The sequence below is a fragment of the Ranitomeya imitator genome, chromosome 1 (genome assembly GCF_032444005.1).
Source record: "Ranitomeya imitator isolate aRanImi1 chromosome 1, aRanImi1.pri, whole genome shotgun sequence".
Classification (NCBI taxonomy): domain Eukaryota; kingdom Metazoa; phylum Chordata; class Amphibia; order Anura; family Dendrobatidae; genus Ranitomeya; species Ranitomeya imitator.
In genome coordinates this window covers 218,568,945-218,583,547 of record NC_091282.1, presented here as the reverse complement: position 1 = coordinate 218,583,547, position 14,603 = coordinate 218,568,945, and the positions used below count along the sequence as shown (strand labels likewise).

The 14,603-nt window shown below is 39.7% G+C and overlaps 1 protein-coding gene across 1 annotated transcript in view; it reads left to right on the top strand.

Annotated features, from left to right (window-relative positions):
• Window positions 1-14,603, top strand: part of FBN2 (fibrillin 2) — a 403,326-nt gene that overhangs the window by 76,133 nt on the left and 312,590 nt on the right. Inside the window, exon 6 of the mRNA XM_069753996.1 lies at window positions 10,608-10,805. Within this exon, the coding sequence (XP_069610097.1) occupies window positions 10,608-10,805 (198 nt within the window). The remainder of the gene's footprint in view (window positions 1-10,607; window positions 10,806-14,603) is intronic.

The following is a 14,603-nucleotide window of genomic DNA, read 5'->3' as shown; positions in this document are numbered from 1 at the left end:
TGCCACCTCAACTGCAGCGGAATTGGCGGCAACCACCTAACTTACTGTCTTCTTCCCCAGTACCCTGGAGACTTTAAGACTGCAAGGACAATGTCCTCTCTCTTATCTACCAGTTTGTCATTGTGAATTTATTAATTGTAATCTATATTTCTACTTTGTATGTAAACTCCTTTTCACTTGTTCATCATCATGGAATCAATGGTGCTTAAAAAAATAAATAATAATAATTGTAATTCCACAACTCTGAGTAAGTTTGCTGGATGGTTTATTAAAACAAGTAAATTGTTTTATCTTGTGCTTTTTATCTGAAATTCTACAAAATGTTTTTTGAACCCTTTGTACTAGATGGTTGTATATGCCAAAATTGAAAAATTTAGAAGTTACTCATTTAACCTTAGTGGCTGAGCCAATTTGGTACTTAATGACCAAGCCAATTTTTGCAATTCTGACCACTGTCACTATATGAAGTTATAGCTCTGGAAGGCTTCAACAGATCACACTGATTCTGAGATTAGTTTTTCATGACATATTGTTCGTCATGTTATTGGTAAAAATTTCTTAGATATAACTTGCATTTATTTATGAAAAAAACTGAAATTTTGCAAAAATGTTGAAAATTTGGCAATTTTCAAACTTTTAATTTTTGTACTCTTAAATCAGAGAGTGGTGTCACACAAAATAGTTAATAAATAACATTTAATAACATTTCCCACATGTGAACTTTAGATCAGCACAATTTTGGAGGCATCATTTTTTTTTTTGCTAGGACGTTATAACGGTTAAAATTTGACCAGCGATTTTTCCAACAAAATTTACAAAACCATTTTTTTAGGGACCATCTCACATTTGAAGTGAGTTTGGGGGTTAATATAACAGAAAATACCCAAAAGTGACACCATTCTAAAAACTGCACCCCACAATGTGTACAAAATCACATTCAAAAAGTTTATTAACCCTTCAGGTGATTCACGAGAACTAAAGCAATGTAGAAGGAAAAAATGAACATTTTACTTTTTTCACAAAAAAATTATATTGGAACCAAATTTTTTTATATTCACAAGGGTATCAGAAGAGAATTTTCCATAAAAATTATTGAGCAATTTCGCCTGAGTACGCGGATACCCCATTTGTGGGGGAAAGCCACTGTTTGACTTTTTAAATGCAAAATTGTCTGGAATCAATGGTGGGCACCATGTCGCATTTGGAAACCCCCTGATTACTAAAACAGTGGAAACCCCTCAATCCTAACTGCAAACCTAACCCCAACCCACCCTAACCATAATCCCAACCCTAACCACAACCCTAACCCTTACACACCCATAATCCTAATCTCAACCGTAGCCGTAATCCCAACCATAACCACAACCCTAACTCTAGCCCCAACCCTAGCCCATCCCTAACCCTAGCTCTAGCCCCAACCGTAATCCTAGCCCAACCCTAACCCTAGCCCATCCCTAACCCTAGCTCTAGCCCCAACCCTAACCCTAGCCCCAACCCTAACCCTAATGGAAAAATGGAAATATATATTTTTTTATTTTATTATTTTTACCTAACTAAGGGGGTGATAAATAGGGGTTTGATTTACTATTTTTTTATTTTGATCTCTGTGACATAGTCTATCACAGTGATCAAAATGAACCAATAGGAAAAATGTCCTATTCTTGCTGGGTGCCGGACAGCAGATCTTGATGGGCATACTGCACATGCACCCGCCTTTTTCTTCTAGGAAGAAGATGCCGGTGACCGGGGACAAGGCCGGGGGGGATGCAAGATGGTCCAGGGACACCAGAGGTACCTGGGGGGCTCGGGCAACCCTATTTCTCTTTCCTCTGTTGTGCTAGATCACATCAGAGGAGAGAGAAATTAAATAGGAAATCAGACTTTTTTGTGGTCGCTGTTATTCCGTGAACAACAGTGATCGCAAAACTGGAGTTGGTAAAAACTGACCCGAATCATGTTCTCTGGGGTCTTGGCTTCCCCCGGTAGCTGAGAACCCAGAGAATTTCTGACACTGGATGGCAGTATACACTTATTTCTCAGTGCCGTTAAAAAAATGGCGCTGAGGAATAAGTACCCTTAACAGCCGCTATTAAAAGGCGTATCGGCAGTCATTAAAAGATTAAAGTAGTTCTTGGGATTTAAGCAAAGATAGATACAAATGCCAAGCATATCTATTGGAAGGGAATATCTGGCATCTAGTATGTGTTTGATGCTTAATCCCTGAGTGTAGATTTCAGCAACCAAAAGAGTGTTGATTTGTATGGAGGGAAAATATATTTACTGGTCTTTGTTTGGACCACTTAATCAATTGAACACTCAATAAAGAGTATGCGAACAAGCAATGCTTTACTGAAGCCTAAAAAGTAAAAGTTCTTAGAAATTACTTGATCTATGTTAATATAAATACCTTTATGACCAAAAAAAGACAAAAGTATTCTAAGAGGGATACGTTTATTGGCTAACCAGAAAAATTATATTTGCAAGCTTTCAGAGCACAGAGGCTCCTTCATCAGGCTGGGTTTACAAATAAATTACTGAGACAAGAGCACAACACTTAAGGGATGTTACAGCAAGACATTTCTAATTGGGGTGGATGAGGTGATGCCTCCTAGAGATAAGTCAAGGTTATAAAATTAAGGTTTATGTTACAAATGGAGAGGTGGTGGGAATGTTGGCCTAGTTAGATGGAGTCATTCTGAAGGTGATGTGAAGTGTGACCATGTAATAAGTAATAAATCCAGGTGTTAGACTGAGTTCTATTGTCAAAGACTTTACCATTCTTATAATTCCTAGAATACTGTTGTCTTTTTTTAGATATAAATGGTATACATCGATTTTTTGGGGCTAATACGGTACCACAATAGAATGTTTTATTTGCACAGTGCATCATAAATCTGTGTAACTTTTCTCCTGCTTATGCTGCTTCTATTATGATTGCAGATAACATTTTATGCAAAGGTTTTATGCAACTAATCATTCTATTGGAATCAGTGGAAGATGCTGTACACTTTATTACATTATTGTAAAAAATTGTAATTAAAATCTCCTTGAGTAGATAAAATCTCCTTGATAATAATATCATGCTAAACAGCTATTAGTAACAAAGTTGGTCTATATACAAAATTATCATTAGAATAGATTATGTCAGGAAATGTTAATGTATGATCAAGTAAACAATGCCTTGTTCACGTCTGTGTTATAGAAATAGAATGTATGCTGAATATCAGAGTAAGAGCGGCACTAGACAGACCCCAATGTTTGATCCCCATCATAGTTGCAGGCATTTTTCTCAAATAGTATTTTGTTCCTCCAAAGTGACAGAATTTGTGCCATAGCCTCCTAGCAGAACTTCCAGCAGACATTTGAGCAGAGTAACAAGAAACTTGGGGACAAAAATCTATTTGTCTTCTGTTGTGCCTAGTAAGCAGGTTTACTTCCATATAATATAATCTGTCCATTATTAATCATTAATAGTTTCCAAAATCTTTATTTTATTTCTCCAAAGGTTCAAGCTTAGGCTAAGGATTAGTATGTATACATTGGCTTACATCCTGTCCTGTTTGCTTACATCCGGATCAACATAATTAAAATGGAGTAAGCTCAAGTAGAGTCTTCTCATTGACCTCTACTCATCTTTTCCTGTTGCTGAATTATTGTGGATCCTTTTTTGACGTAATCCTAATATTATATGTTTTAACTGTTTTATGAATATATGAATATATTGAAGCAGCACACCATAATGTAGTTATAAGGTGCTATTTATTAGCCCATATGGCGACGTTTCGGTCCCAGGTGTGGACCTTTCTCAAGCAGCTTCAACTTTTTTTGACTAATATGCTGGTATGTACCTGTGAGGCTCTGCATCGGTAATTGTGCTTATCTTTAACTTTTTTCTATATATACAGCTCTGGCACTGGACTCACCCAAACAGATTACAGTGCTTTCTCCAGGAGCAGACTTCATACACAGAAAAGGCATGATCCCACCTGTAGTGGTATCTCCATCAACCTGAGATCCAGCAGCTTCCAGTGCCAAACAGAAGTGTTCAACTGCAGTCACTGTTCACACTAAACAGGCTAGAACTTCCACATGCTGCTCTGCAGCTCTCACAGCTTAGCGCTGTCTCCATTCAGAGAAAGACCATGGTACCTCCTTCAGTAGACTGCCACTCCATGAAGCTACTTCCTGCTTCAAGAGAAATCCTGATGATGCATCTAATCAAGATGTTGCAGAGCTGAGATTTACCCATGTCCTTACAAGCTATCTACTATATAATTGTCTATGGGTCACTTCCGTCTTTCTGTCTGTCTTTCTGTCTGTCACGGAAATCCCAAGTCGCTGATTGGTCGCGGTCAAATGGCCACAGCCAATCAGCAATGGGCACAGTGCGGCCGCAAAATGGCCGCTCCCTACTCCCCTGCCGTCAGTGCCCGCTCCATACTCCCCTCCAGTCAGCGCTCACACAGGGTTAATGGCAGCGTTAACGGACCGTATTATGCCGCGGTGTAACACACTCCATTAGCTCTGCTATTAACCCTGTGTGACCAACTTTTTACTATTGATGCTGCCTACGCAGCATCAATAGTAAAAAGATCTAATGTTAAAAATAATAAAAAAATTAAAAAATCATTATATACTCACCTTCTGTTGGCCCCCGGATCCAGCCCAGGCCTTTCCCGCTCCTCGCGACGGTCCGGTCCATGCATTGCGTTCTCGAGAGATAATAACATAGCGGTCTCGCAAGACTGCTATGTCATCATCTCACGAGACCGCAATGCACTCTTGGGACCGGAGCGTCGGGAGGAGCATCGTTAAATGCCTGGGCTGGATCCGGGGGAAGACGGAAGGTGAGTATATAACTATTTTTTATTTTAATTCTTTTTTTAACAGGGATATGGTGCCCACATTGCTATATACTATGTGGGCTGTGTTAGATACTGCGTGGGCTGTGTTATAAATTACATCTCTGTGCTATATACTATGTGGGCTGTGTATATACTATGTGGCTGTGATATATATTACGTAGCTGGGCAATATACTACATTGCTGTGCTCTATACTATGTGGCCTGGGTTATATACTGCATGGGCAGTGTTACATACTATGTCTCTGTGCTATATACTACGTGGCTGTGCTATATACTATGTGGCTGTGCAATATATTATGTGGCTGTGCAATATACTATGTGGCTGTGCAATATATTACGTGGCTGGGCAATATACTATGTGTTTGTGCTATATACTACATGTCTGTGCTATATACTATGTGGCTGGGCAATATACTACGTGGCTGGGCAATATTCTACGTGGCTGGGCAAAATACTACGTGTCTGTGCTATATACTACATGGCTGTGCTATATACTACGTGGCTGTGTTATATAATACTTTGGCTGTGTTATGTACTTCATGGGCTATGTTATATACTACATGGGCTGTGTTATACACTATGTGGGCTGTGTTATACGCTACGTGGGCTGTGCTATATTTCTCTGCTGTATCTGTGCATCATGAATCGTGGTATGTGTTAAAGAGGGGGGCCCACTGAGAATCTTTCACCCGGGGCCCTCAAAAACCCGGAGCCGGCCCTGGCTTCACTGATTGGTCACGCTCAGCCACGAACAACCAGTGACAGTCGCTGCCCGCCCGCGAATTGGCGCGGAAATTGAATCACGCTTCATTTATTGGTCACGACCGGTCGAATCCTTTGTATGAATTGAATTTTTCTGAAAACTTCATAAATAAACTACATACATATTCTAGAATACCCGATGTGTTAGAATCGGGCCACCATCTAGTGCTACAATATTTATAGTATTATCTGAACATTTGTTTGATATACAGTGAAGGAAATAATTATTTGAACACTTGATGATTTTTTAAGTTTGCCTATTGACAAAGACATGAACAGTCTATAATTTTAAGTGTAGGTTATGTTTAACATTGAGAGATAGAATATCAAAAATAAAATACAGAAAATAACTGTATAAATTATATAAATTGGAGTCAAGTCAGAGTTAAGGATTTACCGTGCTGTCGATATGGTGAGCAAATACCCAGTTGCCAAATCTGCTGGTCTCGCTGAGTTTGCCCCAGGTGTCTGTCCAGTTCTGTGTGATTACCTGGCTATTTAGCTGACTGACAATGGTCAGACAATTGCCAGTTGTAGTTTTGCTCAATGATGTGTGTGTGTCTTGTGCTCTGTGTTCAGCTACTCAGATCTTTGTTGCATGACCTCAGACTCTGCCTTTTGACCATTCGTTTGTATTGCCCCTTTGCCTTTGATGTGCTCTCCTGGTATTTGACCTCAGACGCCTTGATTTCCTTGTCTCATGTAGTGTCTGTGAGACGTGAGTCAGCGTCACAATAACTTTCACCAATCCCCCACCAAATATTTAATAACCTTATATAAGTATATAAGGGGACAATACAAATATCTCTCCGAGGATCTGTTTATACCAAAGAAAGTGACGGGCACAAGGGGGCATTCTCTGCGTCTGGAGGAGAGTAGGTTTTTCCACCAACATAGAAGAGGATTCTTTACTGTTAGGGCAGTGAGAATCTGGAATTGCTTGCCTGAGCAGGTGGTGATGGTGAACTCAGTCCAGGGGTTCATGAGAGGCCTGGATGTCTTCCTGGAGCATAACAATATTGTATCTTACAGTTATAAGGTTCTTTAGAAGGATTTAGATCTGGAGATTTATTCTGATGGAATATATGCTGAACTGGATGGACAAATGTCTTTTTTCGGCCTTGCTAACTATGTAACTATATGTAAATATGTAACTATCTAATTAGTATCATGGGTGAACTCTGCCTGGTAGTGTTTGATTTGCCCATATAGATATTAATATTTGTAAATACTATCTTTAATGTTTTGTAATTGTTACATTGATATTGTATTGAGAGTCATGTTACACTAGAGGATTCAAGCTTAGAGATGCTCACTAAACTGAGGGCCTTTATAATGCATCGGAGAATGCAAAACAACCATAGGCCAAATTCTGCTTGTCTTCTTGGGATATTTTGACTTTTTACATCGAGAGATGAAATGAAGGATATCTATCAGGTTTTAGGGAGTGCTGAGCGATGTTCTTAATTTGATTTGAACTTGTTTGTATATTACCGAGCACCACGGTACCAAAGAGACATGGTAAATAGACCTCTAGAACTTTGACTGCAGTTTGATTGCAGCTGGTATCAAAGACTAGTGCTGACCATGAGTGATTTCTATGTAAACATCATTTCATGTAATGTACTGTTAAAGTATTTATTTATTTTACTCACTTATATAGCGCCATTAATTCCACAGCGCTTAACCGACATTATCGTATGCAATCAAGTCTGGCTCTGCCTCCAAACCATCTTTTTGGACTTAAAATCAAGGCCTCAATGCTAACCAGTGAACCGCTATGCTGCTCTTTAAATTTTAAAGCATCATGTTATATTGTATTGGTGGAAATAATACAGTACAGTGCAGTATTTCTATTGTACCACCTTAGTGCTTAACAGATATTTCTATCTGCACACCCATACAGGAAAGACTGTCACTCACTAAGTAGCATCATCTATTGGACTCCCAGATGGATATTAGATAGATAATAATAATAATTTTATTTTATATAGCACCAACATATTCCGCAGCCCATTACAAATATATGGGTACATATACAGACAATAAATTCAATACAAGGTAAGACAGTTTAAACAGATACATTAGGAATGGGAGCCCTGCTCATAAGCTTACAATCTACAAGGCAGATAGTTAGATAGATAGATAGATAGATAGATAGATAGATAGATAGATAGATAGATAGATAGATAGATAGATAAGAATAAAAAAGGAAAACAGCACAAAGAAATGAAAAAAAATGGGCTTTAATGCCTGAATGGCGTGGCTACGTTTCGGATATGGTATCCTTTTTCAAGCCAAAAAAAGGATACCATATCCGAAACGTTGCCACGTCGTTCAGGCATTAAAGCCCTTTTTTTTCATTACTTTGTGCTGTTTTCCTTTTTTATTCTTATTATTGGAAGCCATTGGATCACTGGTTTGGAAAGCGTTGCACGGCAACTGTGGTAATATTGGATGCCGTTCCAATTTTGATTTTTAGATAGATAGATAGATAGATAGATAGATAGATAGATAGATAGATAGAACTGAGGCAGCACACCATATAAAGATATAATCTAAGTGTTCTTAGATCTTAGTGTGGTGACGTTTTGGTCCAAAAGTGTAGACTTTTTCTAGGCTTGAGAAAGGTCCACACTTTTGGACGAAATGTTGCCACATGGGCTAATAAATAGCACTTAGATTATATCTTTATTTGGTTTGCTGCCTTAATACTTTGGACTGTATTGAAGGACTGATATGTACCTATGCACCCTATTCTCACTGGTGCTGCTTTTTTTCTAGATAGATAGATAGAGAGATAGATAGATATAATCCTTGTGAGAAAAGCAATGAGGGCACTCACCAGTCTTCAAAAGTCACTTCTTTATTAATCACAACTCCAGATAAAATTCATGGCCGGGGGAGAGGGAGCCGAAGCTCGTGTGAGCAGGGGAGTCCCGTAGAAGCACAGGCACAGCGCGAAATGGCTGTCGTCCTCCCCTGCTCACACGAGCTTTGGCTCCCTCTCCCCCGGCCATGAATTTTATCTGGAGTTGTGATTAATAAAGAAGTGACTTTTGAAGACTGGTGAGTGCCCTCACTGCTTTTCTCACAAGGATTATGTGGATAGAAGTCTTTTTTTCTGAAGGAGCACCCGAAGCCTGAAGTCAGCGGTATATGGATGAGTGGCATCTAGTGGCATACCCTGTACACAGTTTTGTTAATATCGTTGGATGAGGGAGTGTGCCGCTCATATTTTGTTTTCTGTTGAGATAGATAGATATCATCCTGGAAGTGATAATGTGTCCCTCAAATAGCCCTGATCTCAACATTGAGTCTGTGTGGAATTACATGGAGATGGTAAGGGACTTTCAGATGCCTAGTTCCACGGAAGATCTGTCATATTGGTTCTCCAAGAATCTACTGCCTAGTTCCTTCAAAAGCTGTGTGCAAGTGTACCTACGAGAATTTATGTTTTGAGGCTATTTTGAAGGCAATGAATAGTAACACCAAATGCTGAATCTGATTCTGTTTATTCACTTTGCATTTTGTTAATGGATAAATATAATCTTTAAACACTCCTGTTTTTGAAAGCATTCTTACATTACAGCTATTTTTGCACAGCTATCTAAAATATTTACACAGTGCTATAAAATGGAACCAATGGAAATAAATGGGTGACCGTGTTTAACAATGTACCCTACAATTAGGCCATAGGGCGTATTTGAATGGTGTAAAGGAAAAGTGGTTGTCTTGAAGGAGCGGGGTTTTTTTTAGTGCCAAAGAGTACTGAGTGCAAGCTTCATGTGTAAGGCTAGGGTCACATTGCGTTAGGGCAGTCCGTTTAGCGCACAGCACTACGGACTGTGCTAACGCAATGTCCCAAAAGGGATCGCGTTAGCCGATCCCACTAGCGGAGATCCCCGATCTGCGCTAGCGAGGAACGGACCACGAAGGCTGCAAGCAGCGTTCGCGGTCTGTCACTCAAATGACGGCACATCGCTAGTGCATGCCCAATGTGGACGTGCGCTAGCAATGCGTTCGCCATTACAATCAATGCAGGTGTTAACGGACTACGTTACACCGCGTTATGCCGCGGTGTAACGTAGTCCGTTAAACGTACCACCATAACGCAGTGTGACCCTAGCCTAATAGAGAAATCTTTGACAGTCCTTTCTGTGTCTCAAACATAATGCTAAAATGTCCGTGATGTGTGCCACTTGCAAAGTGCAGAAATAAGAAGCAGCTGTGGTCTCCTTATATTTCAGCATATATAGTGTCATCTACTAACTGGACGTATACTTTACATTTTAGAGTGACGTTCGATTATCGCTTTGAAGTTTGGTACGTTGTTAGCTAATCACAAACATTATCTTTTCCATACTATCTTTAGCAGCTATGTCTCTGTGGTTAATTCTGCTCGCCACAATCCTTTCTTGAGGAGTGTCAAACATCTGGTTTTTAAAAAAAAATGGAAGTCTTTATTTGTAGAAACAAAAGATATTCATTATTGTGGAAACTTCATTTTTATTAAAGAACGTCTTGTTCCCACTTAAATCCATTAAAATCCACACGACATACCGAATAAAATAAAAAATGAAAATGATCGTCATGCCGTTTACATCATTTTGTTTTATGGCACTTTGGGTGAGAATTTTTTAAGAAATTCGAACTCATCCACTGCAAGTAGATTGTAATCTGTTAACGTTTCATTGAGCCGATATTATAGCTGTTCATTCATATCATATCTACATGTCATTCAAATTTATATTACAGTTAGTTGTGTGTTTTTCAAGTCTAATTAGACAAATGTTCTCTAAATGTAATAAAATGAAAGCTAAAACGTGAGTGTATGCTAACAATATAAATGTGTCATGTGGGCTTTCAAATTTCTCATATTTCTGTTTTCCTGGTAGTTTTGCTGAATTTGAGCTTTCGAGATCATCAGATGGTGCCGACCGGATTTGAATATTTTCTTTTGCTGTTTTTACTTGCAGACTACAGAACAGGGCCCTGCTTCACGCAAGTCAGCAATCAGATGTGTCAGGGTCAGGTGACTGGTATCGTGTGCACAAAAACTCTGTGCTGTGCAACTATTGGACGCGCCTGGGGACACCCATGTGAGATGTGCCCCGCTCAACCACAACCCTGCCGCCGTGGCTACATTCCCAATATACGCAGTGGAGCCTGCCAAGGTAAACTGCTCCGTACTAATGTATATGTGTAATAAATTCATTTCCTGGACATAGCATAAATCAATATATTTAACTGAGAACTCAATGGTTACACTACTTAAACCGCCGTGCCAATCAACCCTTAAAACACTGAGGAATTGCATGCTTTTATATTATATTAGCTGCAAGCCTATATTTTTTTAAACCTCTAGTGCGCACACACTGGGCCTATTCATCTATAATAGGTTATGATATGTTATCAGGCGAGAAAAGCTAATGTATGTTTGAAATTCACATTAGAAAAACATAAAGAGCCAGAACCATCCGTTGAGTATAGAAAAATAGATTCTACAAACCCCGTATGTGTGTTTTTGTGTAATATTAGCACATTAGGAATTCATAAAGGTTCGTGATTCTTAAAGGCAATCTGTCATAAGTTTTTTGCTACCCCATCTGAAAGCAGCCTGATGTAGGGGCCGAACCCCTTATTCCAGTGATGTAGTACTTGCTGAAATTTTGATAAAATTACTGTTTTATCTGCTGCGTATCCACCTGTTCTTATGAATGTTGATCCCTGTATAACTCCGCCCACACCAATGATTGACATATTTCTGTGTACACTATGCATAGGCAGAAAGCAGCCAATCAGTGGTGGGGGCTGGGTTGTACAAATCTCTTAAAGATGTAGGATTACGGGACTACATTGCAACAGCTTTACTAATCCTCTAGTGATAATATTCTGCTCATAAAACAGTATTTAATCCAAACTACAGTAAGGAGCCCAGTAAGAGACGCATTACAGAAGAACTTACCAAAGAACTCTTATAATACTGGAAGGGCTAGCCATATGACCCTATGTCGATCAGTGATTCACTGTACCTATGGGTTAAAGAAAAATGGCTCCTTGCAGTGTACTCTATTATGGCCACATGAGCCTTCTTCATCAGCTTTCTTCGTAAATTCATACAATTGTTGGGTACCAGGTGACAAATCATTGAGACTATCAAAAATAATCTGAACCAGGACAATTTCTGGGCATAACGGGGGCTCAGTAGTTAGCACTATACAGTTAAGTCCATATAGCAAATGTGGTGCCAATATTCAAAAAGGGCTCTAAAAGTGAACCTGGAAATTATAGGCCAGTAAGTCTAACCTCTATTGTTGGTAAAATATTTGAAGGGTTTCTGAGGGATGTTATTCTGGATTATCTCAATGAGAATAACTGTTTAACTCCATATCAGCATGGGTTTATGAGAAATCGCTCCTGTCAAACCAATCTAATCAGTTTTTATGAAGAGGTAAGCTATAGACTGGACCACGGTGAGTCATTGGACGTGGTATATCTCGATTTTTCCAAAGCGTTTGATACCGTGCCGCACAAGAGGTTGGTACACAAAATGAGAATGCTTGGTCTGGGGGAAAATGTGTGTAAATGGGTTAGTAACTGGCTTAGTGATAGAAAGCAGAGGGTGGTTATAAATGGTATAGTCTCTAACTGGGTCGCTGTGACCAGTGGGGTACCGCAGGGGTCAGTATTGGGACCTGTTCTCTTCAACATATTCATTAATGATCTGGTAGAAGGTTTACACAGTAAAATATCGATATTTGCAGATGATACAAAACTATGTAAAGCAGTTAATACAAGAGAAGATAGTATTCTGCTACAGATGGATCTGGATAAGTTGGAAACTTGGGCTGAAAGGTGGCAGATGAGGTTTAACAATGATAAATGTAAGGTTATACACATGGGAAGAGGGAATCAATATCACCATTACACACTGAACGGGAAACCACTGGGTAAATCTGACAGGGAGAAGGACTTGGGGATCCTAGTTAATGATAAACTTACCTGGAGCAGCCAGTGCCAGGCAGCAGCTGCCAAGGCAAACAGGATCATGGGGTGCATTAAAAGAGGTCTGGATACACATGATGAGAGCATTATACTGCCTCTGTACAAATCCCTAGTTAGACCGCACATGGAGTACTGTGTCCAGTTTTGGGCACCGGTGCTCAGGAAGTATATAATGGAACTAGAGAGAGTACAAAGGAGGGCAACAAAATTAATAAAGGGGATGGGAGAACTACAATACCCAGATAGATTAGCGAAATTAGGATTATTTAGTCTAGAAAAAAGACGACTGAGGGGCGATCTAATAACCATGTATAAGTATATAAGGGGACAATACAAATATCTCGCTGAGGATCTGTTTATACCAAGGAAGGTGACGGGCACAAGGGGGCATTCTTTGCGTCTGGAGGAGAGAAGGTTTTTCCACCAACATAGAAGAGGATTCTTTACTGTTAGGGCAGTGAGAATCTGGAATTGCTTGCCTGAGGAGGTGGTGATGGCGAACTCAGTCGAGGGGTTCAAGAGAGGCCTGGATGTCTTCCTGGAGCAGAACAATATTGTATCATACAATTATTAGGTTCTGTAGAAGGACGTAGATCTGGGGATTTATTATGATGGAATATAGGCTGAACTGGATGGACAAATGTCTTTTTTCGGCCTTACTAACTATGTTACTATGTTATATTTGGACAGAGACAACATTTTTCTAATTTTGGTTATAGACATTACCACAATGAATTTTAAACAAAACAATTCAGATGCAGTTGAAGTTCAGACTTTCAGCTTTCATTTGAAGGTATCCACATTAAAATTGGATGAAGGGATTAGGAGTCTCAGCTCCTTAACATGTGCCACCCTGTTTTTAAAGGGACCAAAAGTAATTGGACAATTGACTCCAGGGCTATTTCATGGACAGGTGTAGGCAATTCCTTCATTATATCATCCTCAATTAAGCAGATAAAAGGTCTGGAGTTGATTTGAGGTGTGGTGCTTGCATTTGGAAGGTTTTGCTGTGCAGTAAACATGCGGTCAAAGGAGCTCTCCATGCAGGTGAAACAAGCCATCCTTAAGCTGCAAAAACAGAAAAAAACCATCCGAGAAATACCTACAATATTAGGAGTGGCAAAATCTACAGTTTGGTACATCCTGAGAAAGAAAGAAAGCTCTGGTGAACTCATCAATGCAAAAAGACCTGGGTGCCCACGGAAGACAACAGTGGTGGATAATCGCAGAATAATCTCCATGGTGAAGAGAAACCCCTTCACAACAGCCAACCAAGTGAACAACAATCTCCAGGAGGTAGGCGTATCAATATCCAAATCTACCATAAAGAGAAGACTGCATGTAAGTAAATACAGAGGGTTCACTGCACGGTGCAAGCCACTCATAAGCATCAAGAATAAAAAGGCTAGACTGGACTTTGATAAAAAACATCTAAAAAAGCCAGCACAGTTCTGGAAGAAAATTCTTTGGACCGATGAAACCAAGATCAACCTCTACCAGAATGATGGAAAGAGAAAAGTATGGCGAAGGTGTGGTACAGCTCATGATCCAAAGCATACCACATCAACTGTAAAACACGGCGGAGGCAGTGTGATGGCTTGGGCATGCATGGCTGCCAGTGGCACTGGGTCACTAGTGTTTATGGATGATGTGACACAGGACAGAAGCAGCCGAATGAATTCTGAGGTATTCAGAGACATACTGTGTGCTCAGATCCAGCCAAATGCAGCCAAACTGATTGGTCGCCGTTTCATACTACAGAAGGACAATGACCCAAAACATAAAGCCAAAGCAACCCATGAGTTTATTAAAGCAAATAAGTGGAATTTTCTTGAATGGCCAAGTCAGTCACCTGATCTCAACCCAATTGAGCATGCATTTCACTTGTTAAAGACTAAACTTCAGACAGAAAAGCCCACAAACAAACAGCAACTGAAAACCACCATAGTAAAGACCTGGCAGAGCAT